General features: G+C 43.5%; 3 protein-coding genes across 8 annotated transcripts in view; all 3 read right to left on the bottom strand.

Moving 5' to 3' along the window:
* The window catches only part of LOC132475922 (uncharacterized), a 23837-nt gene extending 17079 nt beyond the window's left edge, over positions 1-6758 (bottom strand). The window contains exons 1-2 of one of the 2 annotated variants that reach the window (XM_060077318.1): positions 6484-6758; positions 5817-6203 (exon numbers count right to left, since the gene is read on the bottom strand). In XM_060077318.1, coding sequence (XP_059933301.1) covers positions 5817-6203; positions 6484-6541 — 445 coding nt within the window. In that variant the 5' untranslated portion in view covers positions 6542-6758. The remainder of the gene's footprint in view (positions 1-5816; positions 6204-6483) is intronic. The other variant, XM_060077317.1, reaches the window with a different exon arrangement.
* Positions 6759-13065: 6307 nt separating this feature from the next.
* Positions 13066-16022, bottom strand: LOC132475937 (uncharacterized). 2 transcript variants are annotated; one of them, XR_009530027.1, is made up of 5 exons: positions 15489-16022; positions 14827-15204; positions 14435-14586; positions 14044-14141; positions 13066-13348 (listed from the first exon to the last, which is right to left on the bottom strand). XR_009530027.1 is itself a non-coding variant. In XM_060077345.1 (5 exons), the coding sequence occupies exons 1-5, from the start codon at positions 15544-15546 to the stop codon at positions 13280-13282; spliced, it is 711 nt and encodes a 236-aa protein (XP_059933328.1). In that variant the 5' UTR covers positions 15547-16013; the 3' UTR covers positions 13066-13279. The 2 variants fall into 2 exon arrangements, 1 of the variants encoding a protein (XP_059933328.1); XM_060077345.1 differs by having other exon boundaries at positions 14479-14586; positions 15489-16013.
* A 2303-nt stretch (positions 16023-18325) lies between these two features.
* Positions 18326-24906, bottom strand: LOC132475934 (uncharacterized). Of its 4 annotated transcripts, none has more exons than XM_060077341.1 (9): positions 24532-24607; positions 23517-23903; positions 23060-23173; positions 22504-22601; positions 21013-21878; positions 20352-20738; positions 19928-20047; positions 19437-19534; positions 18326-18805 (listed from the first exon to the last, which is right to left on the bottom strand). In XM_060077341.1, exons 5-9 carry the CDS (start codon positions 21068-21070, stop codon positions 18737-18739), a joined length of 732 nt encoding a protein of 243 aa, XP_059933324.1. In that variant the 5' UTR covers positions 21071-21878; positions 22504-22601; positions 23060-23173; positions 23517-23903; positions 24532-24607; the 3' UTR covers positions 18326-18736. The 4 variants fall into 4 exon arrangements, 3 of the variants coding, with proteins under 3 accessions (XP_059933324.1, XP_059933325.1, XP_059933326.1); XM_060077342.1 differs by having other exon boundaries at positions 22504-22586; XR_009530026.1 differs by lacking the exon at positions 19928-20047 and having other exon boundaries at positions 24532-24906.
* Between the last annotated feature and the right edge of the window lie 976 nt (positions 24907-25882).

Here is a 25882-nt window from a genome sequence, read left to right as displayed (position 1 = left end):
GCCCGGGCGGGTCAACACACACACACACACACACACACACACACACACAGTACAACAGCACACACACAGTAAAACAGCCCACACACACACATACAGTACAAGACACACACACACACAGTACAACAGCCCCCCCACACACACATACAGTACAACACACACACACACATATACAGTACAACACACACACACACGCATATACACGCATACACAAACAGAGAAATGGACCCATTAGGAAAGATAACACATTCACACAAAACAAATAGACTCACACAAGTGCAATATCGATAACAATCATATATCAATACCAACGCAAGGAGACGATGGTAGAGGAGGGGGTACTGTCAGGATTCTCGTATGGACTGTTGTTTTGGTCTCCCCCTACCTGTTGGAGTGTGATAATTCTGGACTTTGTTTATGTTTGTAGCCATGTGTTGGTCATATGCCTGGAGTAACACCCATGTCCTTATTTGGGCAACTTCCTGCCTTTGTTCCTGCCCTTTCCCTCAATTTTCTCTTTTCACCTGTCTCATTTTGTATAGATGTGTGGAGTATTCAACCACTGCCCTTTCTGTTCACTTTGTCAGATCGTCACGGTATGTACTGTTTGCTACCCGACTGCCACGTGAGTGAGACTAGCGTGAAGTTTTTTAAAGAGATGCTATAGTTTACTGTTCTTCCCGGTTTTGAACCCTACCTGTTTTTGACTGTCTTCTGCCTATCGCTTTTGGATCTCCTGCCTGTATCTGTCTGCCTTCCTGCCTGTTTACAAACCCTGCCTGTACCTGGAATCTGATTTGCCTGCTGGACTGTGAATAAATCCTTTTTGATCTGCAATTGATTCCCGTTCTGAGTCGTGACAGGAATAAGCAGGCAGGACTTCTGAAGTTTTAAAAGAAAAGGCAGTTGACCACCAAAGGTAGCCTGGATGTGGGGCATGGTGAATCTGAATCATGTTTAAGTTTTAGCTCTGTCAAATCAACCAATAAACACCCTGTATCGTTAAGAGGAAGACAACCTTTTCCTTTTCACACTTTGCGCATTCTCACGCTGTGCTTCCTTAAATAAAGATAGTTGGCACATAGTTTGCACATTGAGAACCACAGACTAAAAACTGCATACACAAAATATGTCCATACGCATGTATGGACTCACACAGGCCTTGTTTAAATAAAGAGCAGACCACAATGAGATCTACTGTTCCATAGCAGAGACGGAGAAAACAAGTTACTATATTAAACTTTATTTGCCCTTACATACAATCATTCAATTTCATCTAACAAGGCTTCATTGCTATTTCACAGTTAATGTATGGCTTTCAATTAGCTTATTTTAAAACATGTATGGAGGAAGAGGATGATAGAACATATCTGAGATATTTACAAAACCAACAAGGGAAACAGAACCGATTGAGACTCCTTCATCCACTGCCCTTGCTTTCCACCCCATGCTCAAAGTAGTCGAAGGACTCATACACGGTACCTGACACTGTCCGAGGGAAAGAGAAACAGAGCATGTCAAAACAATTATATTATCATATTAATGATGGAGTTAAACGATGGACATGTTTTATTGAGACTCACCCACTGGGAGGACCCTTTAGATAAGCTGGTGCTGGTTCCGTCCACCTCAGAGTCTCCGTGGGTAAACCTCTTCACCCTTGCTGCTCTATCCAACACACACACACACACACACACACAGGCCGCGGGAGACGACGCAGCCGACGCCTTGTCCCGACGCGATACCTGCATGGGCGGGTTCCCCTACTACCGGGGGCCTAATCAAGCGGTGGAGGAGTGTGGCCTCCCGCCACTTAAACCTCGGCCCGGGCGGGTCCGAGGTGGGGTGATTGACGGCGTATACCGCCGCCACCCACTGAGTGGCGATGAATCAGTGAGATTGGGGTACACCTAGGCCGGAGGCAGAGGAGCCATTTTAAAAGGAGCAGGAGGACTGACATTTGGGAGGAATGGAAGCGCTCGGGTCCGCGAGCGGCTAGAGGCTCACGGAGACCCTAGAGACCGCGATTACGTTATTTGACCCAATTGTATGCAATAAACGCCGTGATCGGCTTTAATCCTCACTACCAAGCGTGATTCGCTCCTGGAACCCGGCACATTGGGGTAGTGGGTTGCCACAACACACACACACGCACTGTGGTAACCCGCTCCTTGAATGAGCCGGGTTACCGGTACAAACGACGCGTTTGTGGAAGGTTAAAGCCATTCCAGGCATTTATTCACAAACACTTCAATCAACCAGGGTTTCTCACGGTCTCTAGGGCCTCCGTGGGCCTCTAGGCTCTCTTGCTGCCACGAGCCCTTCCTTCCTGCACCCGACCCGTGCTGTGCTGTGCTGTGCCTCCTTTTAACATGGCTCCCGTGCTTTCGGCCAGGTGTCCCCCAATCACCCTGATTGGGGTGCCGAAAGGGCTGCTCTCTCTCGCCGGCTGGTGGGTGGGGGTGGTACACCCCGTCCTCTACGGTACCCCGGGCCCGTCCAGGCCGAGGACCACGTGGCGGGATGCCACAACACACACACACACACACACACACACACACACACACACACACACACACACACACACACACACACACACACACACACACTCTCTTCCTCTATCTAACCACAACTATACATAAACGTTCAGGTAAACGTCAACAAGTATATACATTCAAAGTCAACACTTCTATATACATTTAAAGTCAAAAGTCTATGCTTTGAAAGTCATGGGTCTTGCTTAAACTACGTTTTGAATGAGCAAGCAGGCATGTGAGTTAAATGTAACTTCTTATAGGTAGGTATGAAGACATCCGTGTTGCAAAGGATGTAAGCACAAATCGTTTGAACTTCTGAATGCTTTAAAGAAAAGCTAGCCGACCACCAAAGGTAGCCTAGATGTTGACATTCGATGAGAATGGCCGTCACAGACATTTTCTTCACTTCCTGTCCATGACTTACTTAATGGATAGAGCCTCTTCTTTACCACACAGAGAACACACGCCCACTCCTCAACAGTTTACAATTAGCGACGGGCATAGTGTTACCTGTGTCACGTTTAGGTTTTAGCTTTATCTAATCAACCAATCAACACCATGTATCGTTTGTTGGAAGATTACCTTTTTCCAGACGTTTCGCATTCTCACACATCTATGGACAAAAACATGCATTCGCAATAGATCTACACACACACACACACACACACACACACACACACACACACACACACACACACACACACACACACACACACACACACACACACACACACACACATACACACACACACACGATCATGAACACACACGCACACTCACATAAATACATGAAGTCACGCAAACACTTAGACACAAACACAAACACACATCTGCTACCATACACACATACATGCACACACACAAATGCAGACCTGTTAGAAATGCCTTCACATCCAAAGACAATCAAAGAGGTCAAATATACAGACTCACCTAAGTGTGATGAAAAATGCGACCATGCACGAAAAAATTACCAAAAAAGGGTTAAAATTCATGCTAATAAGCTTAAATACAATAAGCTTTTCAGACATTTCCTTACGTGGTTACCAGGGTTAGTCTAAAAAGTTCATGCTAACAGGCTGAAAGCTAATGGACTTAAAAAAATGTCCGCTCTTTTGATTGGAACGTTCTGTAGGCTACCTCGTCTCCTCTGCAGCTTCCACAGACATATCAGAGTGAAGAAGAGCGTGGCGGCCATTACTATAGCCAGTGAAACAACGACAGGGACCGGGGGCCACAGTGACGCGTCTATAGTCGAGTCTTTGGTCAGACAAAGGGGATGAAAAGGGTTTGACAATATTAGCATTTAGTACACATGGTCATTCAACAGAAGCTTTTATCCAACGACAATTACAGTGAATTCAGATAGATGCCATTAAGGAGCAGGAAGGGGTTGGGGCATCTTGCTTAAAGGACAATTCCGGTATTTTGAACATTGAGCCCCCTTTCTGGTTTGTTTAGGATGAAATAGAGTGGGTGACACCGAAATTTGAACTATTAGTCCTTTCTCGGGTATTTGGCTCATTTTGAATCGCTCCTGCCTGCTTCACAATGGTTGTCTGTGTGCATACACAAACCTGTCAACCCAGCAACCCTAAACGTTCGTTTTCAAAAATGTGCAAGTAACCGAGTGGTTAGTGACATTCGTGAAGTTTAAAAAAAAAATATCGGCGCAATATATGGTTTCTGTCGTGTTTTATTGCACATTTATCGGCAGTTGATTTCAGTTGGAAGACTCATTACTGCACGATGATATTACTCCGCCGAACCGGAAAGGTGGGCTGTTTACGTTGGTTTGAAGTCTTGTACCGTGAGCACTTCGGATTAGGGAAAATCACATAGAAAATCACTGAAAATGGATTATGAAAGGTTTTGACGGCAGAGGATATCGTTTTGAACAAGAATTCACCCAAGAGGAGCTACGTGAGATGGAGGCGAGGGCTACGGAGGCGCCTGTATGGCGAGTGGATAGTGCCAGGATTATGGCGAGTGGATAGTGCCAGGATTCCCTGGAGAAGGATAACAACGTGTGAAATGAACGTGTGGAGAAGCTACGCCGCCGCCGTGTGGAGAGGATATGCACGCCGCCGCCGTTGGGACTGGGGTTAGATTCCCAGTCTATATATATAATTTTTTCTTCATTATTTTCTGGTATTAATATATCCAATGACTTGTTGATGAATAAGTTGATGACATTTTATAAAAAACGTTAGTTTTTATGTGTCAAAAAGACAAACTGTTTTAAAACAGATCTCAAAAATGTTTTGATGATTGTATGGGCATGATGTCACTTCATAGGGCAGAGGGGTATTCCACAAAGCCGGTTTTATCACATAACCGGGCAAATTAACCCAGGGTTTGCGTTCCAAAATGAACACGGTATGTTAGTTACTATAGCAACATATGCTCTGAATCAAACCTGGTCGGACCAGGTTTTGTGCAGGTTAAGTTTGGAACATAACCCGGTTTTGGGGATTTAAAGCTGCGTTCACCGCAGATTCCATGTGTTCACAATGGCATGCCCTTTTGATGAGAGCCCTGTTGATACCGGAGCGCCAATTATTCGTGCAATCCACCGGGAGAGAGACCACGGCTATATCCGGATGACTTTTTGCTGGAGAGATACAGATTCTCACGCAAATCTTTAATATATTTAAATAGCCTTCTCTCTAGTTCAGGCGTTCTCACGGCGACGTAGGGTAGCAGGCGTCTTAGTGGCGACGAACTCCACACGGAGTGGGACCTTGTGCGGAAGTTTATATGCGGTTGTGAGGTATCTGAAAAAATAGTTCAATTTAGCAACTAACACGGATGGAAAACATATATTGCGCCGATATATTTTTTTTAAACTTCACGAATGCCACTAACCACTCGGTTACTTGCAGATTTTTGAAAACGAACGTTTAGGGTTGCTGGGTTGACAGGTTTGTGTATGCACACAGACAACCATTGTGAAGCAGGCAGGAGCGATTCAAAATGAGCCAAATACCCGAGAAAGGACTAATAGTTCAAATTTCGGTGTCACCCACTCTATTTCATCCTAAACAAACCAGAAAGGGGGCTCAATGTTCAAAATACCGGAATTGTCCTTTAAGGATACCTTCAGGTTAGACAACAGACATTGGGGATCAAACCCAGTACCTTTCGGCCAGAGAGAGCAACCCGAATCTCTAGCATATCCTCTCTGAAATTAGAATGGTATACTGATCTCTGGTACCAAACTTAACTAAACGTATTTTTCGTTTGGAAGAGAATCCAAACCAGACTTAAGGTAAAACGACATACTTTCTTGTGTTGTGCCGTTGGTGGGGCTCCGTCGTTCTGTGACAGTGATCATCGTGCCGTTTCCACAAAACTGAATAAGCGTGGGCTTATCAATGGTCACCTTGCAGATGTAGCATCCAGTGTGGTTGCGGGTGACGCTGGGAAGGGTCAGGGTGGCACAGCCACAGGTACCGTTGTTCACAGGTGACAGGGCCGATCCACAGCCCTCTCCGTTGTCCGTTACGGCTGTCGGTTGGTGAAGAATTGTATCCTCATTTTTCCTCCATACCGCACCATACTGTGTGTGGTTGGCGCCTGTCCAGCAACAATGGAGTGTGACGCTGTCTCCCTCGACGACCTCCAAATCTGCCGTCTGATACACCTTTATATCCTTCCCTTGTACGATTTCTGGAACAAGACAACAGTGGAAGGACGTTGAATTATATTACTAAACAAGTGTTTCCCATCGTTTCTGTCTTATACATACCCCCATATCCTGATCATCAAGATTCAGCATAATTTTTTAACAAACTGATTTGTGGGTGTAATAAAGTTCAATCCAAATCGTTCCAGGTACCCCCAGGAACTGCTAAAGTACCCCCGAGTGTAGGCGTACCCCTGGTTGGGAATCCCTTTTCTCAAGGTCTTCATAGCAGCGGGAGGAAGATGAGTTATGAGCGGTACTCACCCCGAGCCAGCAGCGGCCCCAGAGAGAGAAGCAACATAGTCCTCAGTGGAAACTCCATCCTCCACTGATGCACCACTCAGCACTTGTGATCGCTTTCTTACAGACATCGTACCTCCCACTTCCCCCCCACACACACACACACACACACACACACACACACACACACACACACACACACACACACACACACACACACACACACACACACACACACACACACACACACACACACACACACACACACACACACACAGTCTCTTTCTCTATCTAACCACAACCACCATAACAGCATTGTTCATGTCAAACCAATTGAGAGGGCCAGAAGCTACAAATACCCAGGTATATAATTTGATGACCAACTCAAATTTGAGTTATGTAGCCTAGGTAAAAAACAAAAAACAGCAGATGTTTTTTTTACATAAGCTTAACTAATTTCCGGTGGACTTTATTATTTTAGAATGTTTTTTACAAAACAGTCCTTCAAAGAGTATTGTCCTTTGGCTAAGTCTGTGTATTTGGGAACATGCGCAAAAAAGACGAAGATAAATTGTAGCGTTTGGTAAAGACAGCAAGCAAAATTATTGGATTGTCACGCTGCGTCCTGCTACGCGGTCCAACACCCCCATCTCGTGGCCACTTGACGCCACTGTACCCCATTCTTCCGTCACACCTGTCTTTAATCAGCAATCTCCACTTCCTACTTCAGGGATCTCCATTCTCCACACACACTCTCCAAGTGAGGTAAAAGGGACATTTTCTTTGTTTGCTCCTGTGAGTGAAGCGGCCGTTCTGTTTTTGGCCTCCACGTACCCAAGCGAAGACACAGGCCTGCACTGGGGATAAATAGTTTGTGCCGGCATAGGACTTCTTTTGCTTTCCGCGTTATTTTTCTACATTGAATATTATTATTGAATATTATTGAATGTGTGAATTGGTTTACCTGTGGGTTCATGGATACTGTTTAGTTAATTAGAAGGTCATGCCCTTAGCCATGGAATAGGGCGCTACATTTATCTAACCACAACCATACGTAAACGTACAGGTAAACGTTAACAAATATATCAAAGCCAAAACGTCTGTATACGTTTAAAGTCACTGTACGTCTGTATACATTTAAAGTCACTGTATCTATACGTTGAACGTCATAAGTCTTGCTTAAAACACGTTTGGAATAATAAAGCCGGCATGTGAGTTAAATCTATCCTCTTCTCATTACGTCTTGGATGTGTTGCAAAGGATGCAAGCACAAATTATTTGAACAAATGTAGCTTTGATGACGACATTCGAAGAGAACGGATGTCACAGATATGCAGAGGCGCCGCGTCCCATTAGGCATACCAGGCAATTGCTTGGGGCCCCGGGCCACTACTAGGGCCCCCAAAAGCCCCCCCCGTCAACAATCGCTCCGAACACTCCCCCCCCCCCGTCAACAATCGGCCCCCTAAGAATTCTTGCTTGGGGCCCCCACACTACCTCGCAACGCCCCTGCAGATATGTTCTGCACTTCCTGTCCGTGTCCGAGTTTCTGCTGAGAGCCTCTTCTTCACCACTCAGAGAAACACGCCCACTTCTCAACAGTTTATCATTAGCGACGGTCAAAACCTTCCTCATGTTTAGCTTTTAGCTCTACCTAATCAACCAATCAACACCCTGTATCGTTAGGTGGAAGATTACTTTTTTCCACATGTTTCGCATTCTCTACACTCTGTACTACGCTTCCTCAGATCAAGATAGTTAACTCATTGCCATCCACAGTGAAAAACATGCATTCGCGAAAGATTTGTATACATTTAAAGTCATAAGCGTAGACATTGAATGTCATGAGTCTTGCTTAAAACACGTTTGGAATAAGCAAGCAGACATGTGAGTCAAATGTAACCACTTCTTATCACTTCTTGGACGTGTTGCAAAGGATGCAAGCACAAATCATTTGAACTGGTTTAAAGAAAAGCCAGGCGACCACCAAAGGTAGCTCTGATGTCGACATTCGATGAGAATGTACGTTGCAGACATGTTCTTCACTTCCTGCCCATGAACTACTTAGTACTTCCTGCATAGAGCCTCTTCTTCACCACACAGAGATACACGCCCATTACTCAAAAGTTTACCATTAGCGACGGACAGAGTGAAACCTGCCTCATGTTTGGGTTTTAGCTTTGTCTAATCAACCAATAAACGCCCTGCATTGCTATGTGGAAGATTACTTTTTCCCACACGTTACGCATTCTCACACTGCGCTCCCTTTGATCAAGATAGTTTGCTCATCAACATCTACGAATAAAAACATGCATTCGCAAAAGTTCCACACACACACACACACACACACACACACACACACAGGCCGTGTGGAAATAAAGAGCAGACCACATTGAGGACTACTGTTCCATAGCTGAAGTAGAGAAGATCAGTTACTACATTAAAATACTTTATTCACAATTACATACAATAATCACTCATCAATAACATCTAATAGGCTTAATTTCTACTTCATTAATGACCATAGTATGACTTTCAATTACCTTATTTAAAAACCATACCCGTGAAGACTCATTCACGGGTATGGAAGTAAATCTGTGCCATCGGATTTTGAAAATATAAAGCCATTGAATTGTAAGCACTGAATATTTATGCATTGAAACAACGTATCTGGATTTTTTGCCTGATTTAACTCTTACAATCTTCAATAAATCCTATTCAGCTTTAAAATCAAATATTCAACGTTAAAAATTAAATGTAAATATTTTCAACGTCCCCATATTCAACATGCCAAATTCAGCTGCAAAATTCAATGTCGGGAAATTCAGTGTTAAAATCCGGGGACCCAAGGAAGAGCAATCGATCCTAAATGCTAGATCGCGGTAAAGCAAGGAGAGCGGGAATAAGAGCGTCAATCGATTCTTCTTTTTTGATACAAACGTTAATTCTAAACAGCATTTTACACAGTAGCCTATAATAGGAAATGCTCAAAGGTACATCAACGTTAATAAACACTGACTAGCATTGTATGGGGAGAGAAGCAATGGTGGTGGGCCTTAAAGGTCCCATGACATGCTATTTTATGTATTCTTTAATATAGGTATTAGTGGGCAACTAACACAGTATTCAAAGACGTTCCCTAAATTCAGCCGTGGTGCAGAGTTACAGCCACTCCGAGCCAGTCGCATATTGAGCTTCCCCCAAATGCGCTGTTTCGGTGGGCGTGTCAAGGAGGAGGGTGGGGGTGTGGCCCTGAGCAGCTTGCAGCCACCATGCGCTCTGTTTACAGTGGATGTATCGCAATGGCGAGCCGCACACAGCCTTTAGCCGTGTTCTGTAAATATTCTAGAACACACGGGAGTCCTGGAGCTCTATATCTAAATATTATCATATAGCCTACACAGATATCTATATCATATAATATATATTATCACGGCCAAAAGCTGTGTGAGCCGATATTATGAATCTCAAACGACCGCGTTGGGTTCTCCGACGTTCCTGGTTCTTCAACGTCCTCATCAATGTGAATACACACACTGTAACGCAAGTGTTTCTTGTCGGTTCTTTGACGTGTCTTGTATTTCCACAACGAGACTGTCGTGGGGGTTATCTGAGCCATGGTTGAGAAGGAATTGGGGGAAAGGAACTTTGATTTGACTCGCTGAAGTACATGAACTGCGACATGCCGCCGGTTGCCGCGAGGCACCATCGCCCGGCAGCGGGCAGCAGGCAGCGCGCGGTTCAGTCGACTTCAGGTTGATGTGAAAGTGGAAGAACCAGAGACGTCGCAGAACCCGACAAAGTCGTTTGTGATTCATATCGTCTGGAGGCGCACACAATATGTTATATGATATAGATATCTATGTATATGATATTATTTAGATATAGAGCTCCAGGACTGTAACGCAAGTGTTGTACACTTCCTTGTTATTTGGATAACCGTTCTGCTGTTGGTGTGACGTCGGACTCTCGTATCTGGTATTTCTACAACGAGACTCGTATTGGGGGTTATCTCAGCCAAGGTTGAGAATGAATTGGGGGAAGGAACTTTGGCTTTGACTCCCTCAAGAACATGAACCACGACAAGGAGGAGAAAGGGATCTTTGCCGGGCAGCGCTTATGCACCTCCGCCTCCGGCGGTGGTCCCTCAGCGGGGCTCAAGCGGGAGACATTCGCCGCCAACAATCCCTTTCTCCTCCATGTCGTGGTTCATGTTCTTGAGGGGGTCAAAGCCAAAGTTCCTTCCCCCCAATTCATTCTCAACCTTGGCTGAGATAACCCCCAATACGAGTCTCGTTGTAGAAATACCAGACGTGTTATGCGCCATCACACCAACAGCAGAACGGTTATCCAAATAACAAGGAAGTGTACAACACTTGCGTTACAGTCCTGGAGCTCTATATCTAAATAATATCATATAATACATAGATATCTATATCATATAACATATTGTGTGCGCCTCCAGACGATATTATGAATCACAAACGACTTTGTCGGGTTCTGCGACGTCTCTGGTTCTTCCACATCAACCTGAAGTCGACTGAACCGCGCGCTGCCTGCGGCCGGCTGCCCGCTGCCGGGCGATGGTGCCTCGCGGCAACCGGCGGCATGTCGCAGTTCATGTACTTCAGCGAGTCAAACCAAAGTTCCTTTCCCCCAATTCCTTCTCAACCATGGCTTAGATAACCCCCACGACAGTCTCGTTGTGGAAATACAAGACACGTCAAAGAACCGACAAGAAACACTTGCGTTACAGTGTGTGTATTCACACACACACACACACACACACACGCACACACACACATGTGGCGCTCGCACGGTCGAGTCTCATTGGCGGGCCAACGTCTCTGGGCGGGCCAGGCAGAGTAAGGGGAGGAGCTGAGATTCCTCATGACGTCATGAGCACAGATTTCCAAATCAGCGCGCTTGAGCCTCCGTTTTTTCAAAGGCGAGCAGAACAGCTAGTGCTCGTTTTACACCAAACGCAAGTTTTAGCCACTGGGGGACCATAGGCAGGCTAGGGGAACTCATATTTATGTTAGAAAACCTCATAAATTGAGATTTTCATGTCATGGGACCTTTAAGAAAGAACCAGCGAGTGACGCTCTTATCCCGCTCTCCTTAATTAACCACGATCTAGCATCCAGGATCGATTGCTCTTCCTTGGGTCCTCGGATGTTAACAATGAATTTTCAGACATTGAATTTTGCAGCTGAATTTGGCATGTTGAATTAGGGGACGTTGATAATATTTACGTTGAATCTTTTAACACAGAATATTTGATTTTGAATTTTTTAACATTGAAAAATACAACTGAAAATGATTTGAGTTAAATTCAGAGGCAAAAAATTCAGATACGTTGCTTCAATGCATAAATATTCAGTGCTTAGAATTCAATGGCTTTTTATTTTCAAAATCCAATGGCACAGATTTACTTCCATACACGGGTACCTGACACTGTCTTCCTCCAAGCATTGCTAAAGCCACACACCCCAGCTCGATCCCTCCGCTCAACTACCTCAGCTGGACGTCTGGTACCGCCATCGCTAAGAGCTAGCAAAGGTCGATCAGCAAAGTCACAACTTTTCTCGGTTTTGGGACCTCACACAAAGTTTAACATCAACTATGTACTATCTGGGGGTATCCATATTATGCATCACGTTTTTGATTGATAATAAGCTTTTAGAATTTATTTTACTATTTTCTTTGAATGGGAATGCACCCACAAGCAAACACGTGGTCAAAAGTAATTTTTACATGATGCAAAACACTGGCGTCATGATTCGCACAGAGAAGTTTAGTCCAACTTAGGTTGTGCTTGGGGTGTGGGAGAGTACTGCTTCTTAACGCTGGCAGTGTAAAGAGCACAGTCAGCAACATCACATCACACACCTTCCACAAAAAACTTGAGTTGGACGATGGACGTATTTTTATCCAGAATCTGACCAATGGAAAACACAAATCCTGCTCCAATGATGTCAATGTTAACTTCCAGCTCCTCAGATTATTGTTTTTGTTTTGTACAAGGCAGTGATGTTATATTAGTAACTAGCGAGCGTTGGGGTTCCTCTATGAGGAACAAGTAGGGGTGATGATCTTCTTGCTGAATGGACATTGGGGATCAAACAGTAGGCTGCTGCTGCTGCGAAGGTCAATTAGAACCAAAAGGTTTAGCTTGTCATTTTTCCCCTCAGCCATTAGACTTTTCAATGTAAGACACAGGTCAAGATAATGAATTGTATTGTCCACTCTTGCAACACTGTTTTTCTTTTAGTTTTTAATTTAATTTTGAATGTTACCCTAACCCTATGTGTTTCAAGCCTGCTACTGATTGACTGAAGTGTAAGTGGGGGAAGGTTGTGTGTTGTATTCATACCTACCTATTCACACTGCGCTTCCTCAGATCAAGATAGTTTGATCTTAGGAAGCCTAACCCTAACAACACACACACACACACACACACACACACACACACACACACACACACACACACACACACACACACACACACACACACACACACACACACACACACACACACACACACACACACACACACAGGCCTTGTGGAAATAAAGGGAAGACCACATTGTGGTCTACTGTCAGTTACTATATTAAAATACTTTATTCACAATTACATACAATCATCACTCATCATCAATTACTATCTAATCTAATAAGGCTTCATTGCTATTTCACAGTTAATGTATGACTTTCAATTAGCTTGTTCAAAAACAACATGGATGGAGGCAGAAGATGACAGAACGTATCAGAGATGTTTACAAAACCAAAAAGGGAAACGGAACCGATTGAGACTCCTTCATCCACTGCCCTTGCTTTCCACCACACACTCAAAGTAGTCGAAGGACTCATACACTGGTACCTGACACTGTAAGAGACAAAGAGAGGGAGAGACAGAGAGAAAGAGGGACAGATTATATCACACATTTTTAAATGAATTCATAAAAATAAAACACAAAGTTTATGATCAGGTATGTATCGTTTCCCTGGGGATTTAAACAAACATGACATCTATCCGTATAATGTCACATTTGGATTGGTAATACATTCTTACAATTGATTTTACTGGTTTCTTTGAATGGAAATTCACCCACAAGCAAAACATGGTCAAAAGCAGTTTTCCCATTGGGCATAACACTGCCGGCGTGATTCTCAAGGGAAAGTTTTGTCCAATTTAGGTTGTTCTAGGGGTGTGGAAGAGTACGGCTTCGTAATGCGTATTTTGTAAAGAGCGCACTCAGCTACAGTACATTACCTCCCCTTCCACTAAATACTTAAGTTGGACGATGGACGTATTTTTAACCACAATCTGACCAAGGGAGAACACAGATCCTGCTCCAATCATGTCACTGTTCTGTCTCCTCAGATTAATGTTTTTCGTTGCGTACGAGGCAGTACTGTTATATTAGTAACTAACGGGCGTTGTGGTTCCTCTTTGAGGAACCGGTAGGGGTGATGATCTTCTTGCTGAATGATGCCTACAGGTTAGACTGGGGACATTGGGGATCAAACCCGGTACTTTCTGTCTGGGAGTGGAGCCCCCTAGCCCTCCGACAGACTCACCCACTGGGAGGACCCTTTGGACGAGCTGGTGCTGGTTCCGTCCACCTCAGAGTCTCCGTGGGGAACCTCATAGATCACCCTTGCTGCTCGGTCCAACCCTAACACACGACGCACACACACACACACACACACACACACACGCACGCACGCACGCACGCACGCACGCACGCACGCACGCACGCACGCACGCACACACGCACACACTCACATACAGTAACACACACACACACACACAAAAATTAGCATAAAATGTTTTCGGAATTCATGATTATAAGCTGAAATCTTGAAATCTTTTTTTTTTTAATTTGTTTTCAGACGTCTCCTTATTACCAGGGTTAGTATAAAAAGTTGTGGGTTCATGCTAACAGGCTGAACGCTACTTGACTCATACCATGTTATAAAAATATCCACTCCTTCGATTAGAACATTTTGTACCTCGTCTCTTCCGCAGCTTCCATAAACAGATCAGAGCGACGAGGAACGCGGCGGCCATTACTATAGCCATTGAAACAACGACTGGGACCAGGGGCCGCAGTGACGCGTCTATAGTCGAGTCAGAAAAAGGGGTTGAAAAGGGATTGACCACATTAGCATTTAATACATGGTCATCAAACACAAGCTTTTATTCAATGATAAGTTCGGCCGGGTGTTGAAGAACTCGAAACTCCAGCCTATCCTGTCATATATTAGAATAGAAGACTAAACTCTGGTACCTAAGTAAAGTAAATATACTTTTGGTTTCGAAGAGAAACAAAACCAGGCTTTGAGGTAAAGAAAACATACTTTCTTGTGTTGTGGGGTTCCGTCGTTCTCTGACGATGATCATCGTGCCGCTTCCCCTTAACTTAGTAAGTATGGGCCTATCCATGGTCACCTTGCAGACGAAGCGTCCAGTGTGGTTGCGGGTCACATTGAGAAGGGTCAGGTTGACACAGCTACAGGTGCCGTTGTTCACAGGTGACAGGTCCAAACCACAGCCCTCTCCGTCATACCTCACGGCTGTCGGTTGGTGAGGAATGTTAACCTCATTTTTCAACCAGTTCACTCTATACTGTTGACGGTTGACGGCTGTCCAGCAACAATGGAGTGTGACGCTGTCTCCCTCTACGACCTCCAAATCTGCCGTCTGATACACCTTTCTATCCTTCTCTGGAACAATTTCTGGAACAAGACAAAAGCAGAAGGACGTTGAATTTTATTACTAAACAAGTGTTTCTCAACCTGTTCTGTCTTATGCGTACCCCCATATCCTGATCAGCAAGATTCTGCATCATTTTTTAACAAAACTGATTTGTGGGTGTAATAAAGTAATATCTCAAATCTTCCCAGGTACCCCCTGGAACTGGTAACGTACCCCCCGAGTGCGGGCGTACCCCCGGTTTGGAATCCCTTTGCTTAAGGTCTTCATAGCAGCGGGAGGAAGATGAGTTGTGAGCGGTACTCACCCCGAGCCAGCAGCGGCCCCAGAGAGAGAAGCAACATAGTCCTCAGTGGAAACTCCATCCTCCACTGATGCACCACTCAGCACTTGTGATCGCTTTCTTTCAGACATCGTACGTCCCACTTCCCCAATACACACACACACACACACACACACACACACACACACACACACACAGGCACACACACACACACACACACACACACACACACACACACACACACACACACACACACACACACACACACACACACACACACACACACACACACACTCTTTTTCCCTATCTAACCACAACCATACGTGAACTACAGGTAAAAGTCAACAAATATATACATTCAAAGACAACACGTCTGTATACATTGAACGTCACCAGTTTAGACGTTGAACGTCATAAGCCTTGCTTAAAACACGTTTGGAATAAGCAAGCAGGCATGTGAGTTAACTGTAACCTATAATCACTTCCTGGACGTGTTGCAAAGGATGCAAGCACAATTCCTTTGAAATTCTGAACTTTTAAAAGACAATCCGGTCGACCAAAAAGGTATTCTCGAGGCTGACCTTTGATGTGAACAGACGTCACAGACGCGTGCTTCACTTCCTGTCCATGACTTACTGCATAGAGCCTCTTCTTTTCCACACAGAGATACACGCCCACTTCTCAACAGTTTATCATTAGCGACGGGCAGAGTGAAACCTGCTTCATGTTTAGCTTTTAGCTTTGTCTAATCAACCAATCAACACTGTGTATCGTTAGGTGGAAGATTACTTTTTCCACACGTTTCGCATTCTCATATTGCGCTACCACAGACACAGATAGTTTGCTCATTGTCATCCATCGACGAAAACATGCAATCACAAAAGATCTACACGGACACACACACACACACACACACAGCCCTTGTGGAAATAAACTGTTATTTACATTATTTAATGTTGTTAGGTATCACAAAACCGAATGTAACAATTAATTCGAAGGACTCGTACACGGGTACCTGACACTGTCAGAGACAATTGAGAGACAGAGAGAAAGAGAGACGGATTAAGTCATGTTCATGTACATAAAACACAAAGTTTAAGAACTACTATATATTAGCTGGGGATTTAAACAAACATATAACATCTATCCATATCACGGTTTATGTTTATGATTGATAATAATCTTTTAGAATTTATTTGACTATTTTCTTTGATGGGAATTCACCCACAAGCAAAACGGGGTCAAAAGTAATTTTCCCATTGTGGAACAGGTAGGGATGATGATCTTCTTGCTGAACGATGCCCACAGAGAATCACCACACAGAGAAACACGCCCACTCCTCAACAGTTTACCATGAGCGACGGTCATAGTGAAACCTGCAGTTTAGGTTTTAGCTGTATCAAACAATCAACACCCTGTATCGTTAGGTGGAAGATTACCTTTGCCACACGTTTCGCATTCTCACACTGAGCTTCCTCAGATCAAGATAGTTTGCTCATTGACATCTGCGGACAAAAACATGCATCCGCAAAAGATCTACACACACACACATACACTGCCCACACACACACACACACACACACACACACACACACACACACACACACACACACACACACACACACACACACACACACACACACACACACACAGGCGCAACCATATTGCGCTCAGAGTATCAGAGAACATCAGTTACTATATTAAAATACTTTATTCACAGTTACATACAATCAATACTCATCATTAATCACATCTAATAAGCTATTTCACAGTTAATGTATGACTTTCAATTAGCTTGTTTATACACGGGTACCTGACACTGTCAGAGACGAAGAGAGGGAGAGACAGAGAGAATCTCACCCCTTCTCCCTAATTTATTTATCTATAATGAGTATTAGCTTCCTTACATAATAATCATCAAAAAATAATTATATATTCATATACATGAGTTTACAATATGATACAATTCATTACCACCTGCGTATTTATCTAATAATATTGTCAAGTTATCTTTTAATAATATCTAATTAAACATTCAATATTATAAAATTATTGTCAAATATATACCAATATATACATACATGAAAACATACACACTATGTTAAACACCTTCTTCATCCCTGTACCTCGTAAAAATCAATTCTTTGTATTTTATTTTAAACTGGTTAATGTTTGGACATTCCTTGATCTCCCCACTCAAACTGTTCCATAGTCTTACACCACATATTGAAATGCAAAACATTTTCCTGGTCGTACGGACGCTGTTCACTTTGAAATTTAATTTTCCCCTTGAATTATAACCCCCCTCACGATCACTGAATAATTTTTGTATATTTAAGGGTAATATGTTGATTTTAGCCTTAAACTTATCTGTGTGGTCTGAAATTACACCAGATCTGTGAATTGTAATCATTTTGACCGTATGAATAATGGGTTAGTTTGATCCAGATATCTCACATTGTGAATAATGCGAATGGCTTTTTTTGGAGAATAGTAAGTGAATGTAATGAAGTTTTGTACGTGTTGCCCCAGACTTCCGTAACTAAGGTATGGTAAGGCTAGTGAACAGTATTCGATGACAATGGACGTCGCAGACATGTTCTTCAGTTCCTGTCCATGACCTCAGTACTTCCTGCATAGAGCCTCTTCTTCACCACAAAGAGAAACACGCCCACTCCTCAACAATTGACCATGAGCAACGGTCATAGTGAAACCTGCCTCTTGTTTAGGTTTTAGCTTTATCTAATCAAACAATCAACACCCTGTATCGTTAGGTGGAAGATTACCTTTTTCCACACGTTTCGAATTCTCACACTGAGCTTCCTCAGATCAAGATAGTTTGCTCATTGACATCTACGGACAAAACATGCATCCGCAAAAGATCCACACACACACACACACACACACACACACACACACACACACACACACACACACACACACACACACACACACACACACACACACACACACACACACACACACACACACACACACACACACAGGCCTTGTGGAAATAAAGGCCAGACCATATTGCGCTCTACTGTTCCATAGCTGAAGTATAAGAGAACATCAGTTACTATGTTAAATACTTTATTCACAGTTACATACAATCATCACTCATCATTAATTACATCTAATAAGCTATTTCACAGTTAATGTATGACTTTCAATTAGCTTGTTTAAAAACAACATGGATGGACACAGAAGATGACGTAATGTATCAGAGATATTTACAAAACCAACAAGGGAAAGAACCGATTGAGACTCCTTCATCCACCGCCCTTGCTTTCCACCACACGCTCAAAGTAGTCGAAGGACTCATACACGGGTACCCGACACTGTCAGAGACAAAGAGAGGGAGAGACAGAGAGAAAGAGAGACGGATTATGTAATGTTCATATGCATAGAAGATAGTTTAAGAACTACTATGTATTCTCTGGGGATTTAATCCAACATGTTACATCTATTTATTTTAGATGTAACATGTTTATTTGACAATTTTCTTTGAATGGGAATTCAACCACAAGCAGCACGGGGTCAAAAGTAATTCTCCCATTGTGCAAAACAAGTCATGATACGCAAGGAGAAGTTTAGTCCGATTTAGGTTGTGCTAGGGGTGTTGGAGAGTACTGCTTCATAATGCGTGCTGTGTAAAGAGCACAGTCAGCAACATCAACTCCCCTTCCACCAAAAACTTGTGTTGGACGATGGACGTATTTTTATCCAGAATCTGACCAAAGGAGAACACAATGATGTAAGTTTTCCAACTCCTCCGATTATTGTTTTTTCGTTGCGTACGAAGCAGTACTGTTATATTAGTAACTAGCGAGCGTTGTGGTTTCTCTTTGAGGAACAGGTGTTATGATCTTCTTGCTGAATGATGCCTACAGGTTAGACTGGGGACATTGGGGATCAAACCCGGTACTTCCTGGCTGGGGGTGGAACCCCCTAGCCCTCCGACAGACTCACCCACTGGGAGGACCCTTTGGACAAGCTGGTGCTGGTTCCGTCCACCTCAGAGTCCTCGTGGGGAACCTCATAGATCACCCTTGCTGCTCGGTCCAACCCTAACACACACACACACACACACACACACACACACACACACACACACACACACACACACACACACACACACACACACACACACACACACACACAAACACAGACGCGTACATAAAGACACACACACATATACACAAAAGCATACATAAACGCACACACACAAACCGTATAAAATGTTTCCATGGACACAAAAATTAGCATTAAATGTTTTCGGAATTCATGATAATAAGCTGAAATCCGTTGACCACCTAGCATTTTTTTTAATTAGTTTTCAGACGTTTCCTTATTGCCAGGGTTATTATAAATAGTCGTGGGTTCATGCTAACAGGCTAAAAGCTACTGCACTCATAACATGTTATAAAAATATCCGCTCTTTCGGTTGTAGCGTTTTGTACCTCGTCTCTTCCGCAGCTTCCATAAACAGATCCGAGTGACGGGGAACGCGGCAGCCATTACTATAGCCAGTGAAACAACGACTGGGACCAGGGGCCACAGTGACGCGTCTATAGTCGAGTCTTTGGTCAGACAAAGGGGTTGAAAAGGGATTGACAATATTAGCCTTTAATCCATGGTCATCAAACACAAGCTTTTATCCAATGATATGTTAGGGTGCATCTTGCTCAAGGATGCCAACAGGTTAGGCTACGGACATTGGGGATCAAACCCAGTACCTTTCGGCCGGGAGTCGAACAACCGAAAACTCTAGCCTATCCTGTCATGTATTAGAATAGAAGACTAAACTCTGGTACCTAAGGAAAGTAAATATACTTTTGGTTTGGAAGAGAAACAAAACCAAACTTTGAGGTAAAGAAAACCTACTTTCTTGTGTTGTGCCGTTGGTGGGGCTCCGTCGTTCTGTGACGGTGATCATCGTGCCGTTTCCCCCAAACTGAATAAACATGGGCCTCACTTTGTTCACCTGGCAGATGTAACGCCCAGTGTGGTTGCGGGTGACATTGGGAAGGGTCAGGGTGGCACAGCCACAGGTACCGTTGTTCACAGGTGACAGGGCCGAACCACAGCCCTCTCCGTCATACCTCACGGCTGTCGGTTGGTGAGGAATTTTAACCTCACTTTTCAACCATTTCACTCTATACTGTTGATGGTTGACGGCTGTCCAGCAACAATGGAGTGTGACGCTGTCTCCCTCGATGACCTCCAAATCTGCCGTCTGATACAGCTTTATGTCCTTCCCTTGTACAATTTCTGGAACAAGACAAAAGTAGAAGGACGTATAATTGTATTATTTAACAAGTGTTTCCCAACCTTTTCTGTCTTATACATACCCCCATATCCTGATCAGCAAGATTCTGCATAATTTTTTACCAAAACTGATTTGTGGGTGCAATAAAGTAATATCTCAAATCTTTCCAGGTACCCCCTGTAACTGCTTACGTACCGGGCGTACCCCCAGTTGGGAATCCCTTTTCTTAAGGTCTTCATAGCAGCGGGAGGAAGATGAGTTATGAGCGGTACTCACCCCGAGCCAGCAGCGGCCCCAGAGAGAGAAGCAACATAGTCTTCAGTGGAAACTCCATCCTCCACTGATGCACCACTCAGCTCTTGTGATCGCTTTCTTACAGACATCGTACCTCCCACTTCCATCAGACACACACACAGACACACACAGACGCACACACACACACACACACACAGGCACACACACACACACAAACTCTTTCTCGATCAAACAGTCATACGTGAACGTACATGTAAGAGTCAACACGTCTGTATACGTTGAACGTCACCAGTTTAGACGTTGAACGACATAAGTCTTGCTTAGAACACGTTTGGAATAAGCAAGCATGGATGTGATTGAAATATAACCACTTCTTATCACGATGTGTTGCAAAGGATGCAAGTGCAAATTCTTTGAACTTTTTAATTTTTTTTAAAGAAAAGCCAGTCGACCACCAAAGGTAGCCTAGATGTCGACATTCGATTAGAACTACCAACATAGACATGTTGTTCACTTCCTTTCCCTGGCCTACTGCATTTAGCCTCTTCTTAACTGCACAGAGAAACACACAGACAGACACACACGCAAACATAGCAGAAGTAACAGAGAACATAAGTGACTATATTAAAAATCTTTATTCACAATTACATACTGTACAATAATTTTTAATTAAACCTGGCAAGGCTTCTTTGCTATTTCACAGTTAATGCATGACTTTAAATTAGCTTGTTTAAAAAACAACATGGATGGACACAGATGACAGAACGTATCAGAGATATTAACAAAACCAACAAGGGAAACAACAGATTGAGACTCCTTCATCCACCGCCCTTGCTTTCCACCACACACTCAAAGTAGTCGAAGGACTCATACATGGGTACCTGACACTGTCAGAGACAAAGAGAGGGAGAGACAGAGAGAAAGAGAGAAAGAGAGACGGATTAAGTCATGTTCATATACATAAAACACAAAGTTTAAGAACTACGATGTATTCGCTCTATATAAGCTTTTAGAATTTATTTTGCTATTTTCTTTGAATTGGTATTCACCCACAAGCATCACTTGATCAAAAGTAATTTTCCCATTGTGTAAAACATGTCATGATACGCAAAAATAAGTTTAGTCCAACTTAGGTTGTTGAAGGGGTGTTGGAGAGATCTGCTTCATAATGCGTGTTGTGGAAAGAGCACAGTCAGCAACATAAACTCCCCTTCCACTAAAAACTTGAGTTGGACGATTTTTATCCAGAATCTGACCAATGGAGAACGCAAACCAAATCCAAAACTAAATCCAATGATGTCAATTTTCCAACTCCTCAGATTAATGTTCTTGTTTCGTGCAAGGCAATATTATATTAGTAACTAGCGAGCGTTGTGGTTCCTCTATGAGGAACAGGTAGGGGTGATGATCTTCTTGCTGAATGATGCCTACAGGTTAGACTGGGGACATTGGGGATCAAACCTGGTACTTTCTGGCTGGGAGTGGAACCCCCTAGCCCTCCGCCAGACTCACCCACTGGGAGGACCCTTTGGACGAGCTGGTGCTGGTTCCGTCCACCTCGGAGTCCTCGTGGGGAACCTCATAGATCACCCTTGCTGCTCGGTCCAACTCTAACACACACACACACACACACACACACACACACACACACACACACACACACACACACACACACACACACACACACACACACACACACACACACACACACACACACACACACACACACACACACACACACACACACACACATACAGAAATGGACCAGTTAGGAATTCCAACACATCCAAACGGAAAGAAATGCACAAAATACACAGACTGACACAAGTGCAAGGAAATATATGTCCATGCATACAAAAAATACTATAAAAGGTTTTTTGATTCATGCTAATAAGCTGAAATCTCTTGAGTACTTAGCATGTTTTAAATTCGTTTTCAGACATTTCCTTATCTGTTTATCAGGGTTAGTCTCAAAAGATGTGAGTTCATGGGAACAGGCTGAAAGCTACAGGACTCATAGCATGATGTAAAATGTCCGGTCTTTCGATTCTAACAATTTGTTTTGTACCTTGTCTCTTCCGCAGCTTCCACAGACATAACAGAGTGACAAAGAACGCGGCGGCCATTACTATTCCCAGCGAAACGATGACGGGGAATTGCATTGCAGCGTGTTCAGCGGAATCTTTGGTCAGACAAAGGGGTTGAAAAGGGATTGAGAATATTAGCATTTAGTACATAGTCATCAAACTGAAGCTTTTATCCAACGATAATTACAGTAAATTCAGATACATGCCAATATGGAGCAGGAAAAGATAAAGGGCATCAAGCTCAAGGATACCCACAAGTTAGGTAATGGACATTGGGGATCAAACCCAGAAACGTTCGGAAGGGAGCTGAATAACCTGAACCCCTTGCCCATCCTCTCTGATATTACAATGGACCATTAAACTCTGGTACCAAACTAAACCAAAAATATTTTTTGTTTGGAATATAAACTAAGCCATAAGTTTATAAAAAAAATATACTTTTTTGTGTTGTTCCGTTGGTTGGGCTCCGTCGTTCCGTGACAGTGATCATCGTGCCGTTTCCCAAAGACTGAATAAGCATGGGCTTATCCATGGTCACCTTGCAGATGTAACGCCCAGTGTGCTTGCGGGTGACGTTGGGAAGGGTCAGGGTGGCACAGCCACAGGTACCGCTGTTCGAAGGCGACAGGGCCGAACCACAGCCCTCTCCGTCATACCTCACGGCTGTCGGTTGGTGAAGAATTTGATCCTCATTTTTCAACCAGTTCACTTTATACTTTGTGGGGTTGACGGCTCTCAAGCAACAATGGAGTGTGATGCTGTCTCCCTCCACGACCTCCAAATCTGCCGTCTCATACAGCTTTATATCGTCTTTGGTAAAGGTTTCTGGAACAAGACAAAAGCGGAAGCAAAAGAGCAGCAATAGAGTGCAATTTATTTCACTATTTACCAATTTAAAAGCCATTCCGGGATCGAACACGGTATCTTTTGTCCAAAAGTCAAACGGGTTACTAATACACTACATATAATCCTCATTTGAATTTACTCAGGAAAATGTTAATACTATTTTATGATGTTTTAGGATTAAATTACATTTTCTGTTAAATTGAAATATATACTAGCGTTTCCCAATCTTTCTGTCTCATATGTACCCCCATATCCTGATCAGTTACCCCCTCATCAACACCAAAGCACAAATGTAATCCTTAAGCTGATATCATATCTTTTAATTTAGCATTATGGTTCATATTCATTCATTCAGCAATATATTGAACACATTTCAACCTATATTGTAATTCTATAAGAATAAACATATAAAATTATATGTTTATTCTTTTTACCATTTTTACCAAAACTGATTTGTGGGTGTAATAAAGTCATATCTTAAAACTTTCCAGGTACCCCCTGTAACTGCTAACGTACCCCCCGAGTGCGGGTGTACCCCCGGTTGGGAATCTCTTTTCTTAAGGTCTTTATAGCAGCGGGAGGAAGATGAGGTATGAGCGGTACTCACCCCGAGCCAGCAGCCCCAGAGAGAGAAGCAACATAGTCCTCAGTGGAAACTCCATCCTCCACTGGTGCACAGCTCAGCACTTGTGATCGCTTTCTTACTGACATCGTACCTCCCACTTCCCCAATACACACACACACACACACACACACACACACACACACACACACACACACACACACACACACACACACACACACACACACACACACACACACACACACACACACACACACACACACACTATATTCCATATCCACCCACAACCAGGAACTGACAAAGGTCGTTCTCTCTCTCTCTCTCGTCAAATTATCGCATTTACAGATCTGTCACTGTCTGAAGAATGTGCCTTGTTCACCAAGCAGCCATCTTCATTCTAAAGGTGGGAACCAAATGTGGAAATTGGCCGCCCAGTCAGAAGGGCAATGAACCACCCTTCTCCCCCCCTCTGAGAATATATGTTCCCGGATTCTATGTTGGGAACCATGGGCCCAAACGATTGGCACGATGGCAGCCCTCCAATAGTGGAAAGCATCCAAAATAAAAACAAGTAAATATAGGTCTTTCAAATATGACCTAGAAGGTCTGGCCCGCCTTGTGCAGCTATCTTCTTAGTTAGCCAGCTTTGCTACAGCAGGCCGGCACAGCAACCAAGGCTGCTAAAGCATAGCGATCCAAGCAGTGCTCGACGGGTGACCGGTACTCACCGGTACGCAGTACCGGCACTTCTACATTTTACCCTTTGGCGTACCCGGCACTTTTTCTTGCGTACCGGCACTTGTCACAGGCTGCCGGTACTCTACTCTGTTTAAGTGCCTTTGCAGAGTTGGGTAAATAGCCGGTGGCTCTACTACCACTTGTTGAAAAGGCTATAGCGCCAGCTAGCATATCGGTCGGAGTCAGCCATACTCTAGCAATATACTAAAGTGTGACGTCACGTTTCCATAGCAACTGGTTCTACACAAACCAAATTAACAAGGGGAAATCTTATCCTATGCCACACAAACCTTTTAAAATGTATAATCGTGTGGCATAGGATGCTTGCCTCGGCACGTTAGCCTATCATAGCAAGGTGATGATTGAGCTATGATGTTTGTCCATTTATCTACACAGTAAATTAAGAAACGGGAAAGTAAAGTAATAAGTAGTGAAGTTACTTTTCAAATGCAGTAACTAGTAAAGTAATCTCATTAATCTCATCTCATTTTACAACTTTTTTAATTAGGTTAATTGTTTTATAATATTTAGTCAGTGCACAATCTTTTTTCTTGTTTTTAATCAAGATTGACATTCAATATTTCTGTTAAAGCTACAATTTTTGTTTACTTATGTATTTGGCTGTGAGTTAGTTATG

The sequence above is a fragment of the Gadus macrocephalus genome, chromosome 17 (genome assembly GCF_031168955.1).
Source record: "Gadus macrocephalus chromosome 17, ASM3116895v1".
Classification (NCBI taxonomy): domain Eukaryota; kingdom Metazoa; phylum Chordata; class Actinopteri; order Gadiformes; family Gadidae; genus Gadus; species Gadus macrocephalus.
Note: the sequence above shows the minus strand (reverse complement) of the source record. Positions and strands in the feature narration are given on the sequence as shown.

Excerpts from the sequence above, each read along its gene's own strand:
- LOC132475937 (XM_060077345.1), bottom strand. The coding sequence starts at position 15,546 with ATGGAGTTTCCACTGAGGACTATGTTGCTTCTCTCTCTGGGGCCGCTG. Across the intron at positions 14,142-14,478 it reads GAAGCTGCGGAAGAGACGAG|GGTTGGACCGAGCAGCAAGG; the intron begins GTACAAAATGTT and ends GTCGTGTGTTAG. Across the intron at positions 13,349-14,043 it reads CCAAAGGGTCCTCCCAGTGG|TGTCAGGTACCAGTGTATGA; the intron begins GTGAGTCTGTCG and ends TGTCTCTTACAG.
- LOC132475934 (XM_060077341.1), bottom strand. The coding sequence starts at position 21,070 with ATGGAGTTTCCACTGAAGACTATGTTGCTTCTCTCTCTGGGGCCGCTG. Across the intron at positions 20,739-21,012 it reads GGGGCCGCTGCTGGCTCGGG|AAATTGTACAAGGGAAGGAC; the intron begins GTGAGTACCGCT and ends GTCTTGTTCCAG. Across the intron at positions 20,048-20,351 it reads CAACGGCACAACACAAGAAA|ACTCGACTATAGACGCGTCA; the intron begins GTAGGTTTTCTT and ends GTCTGACCAAAG.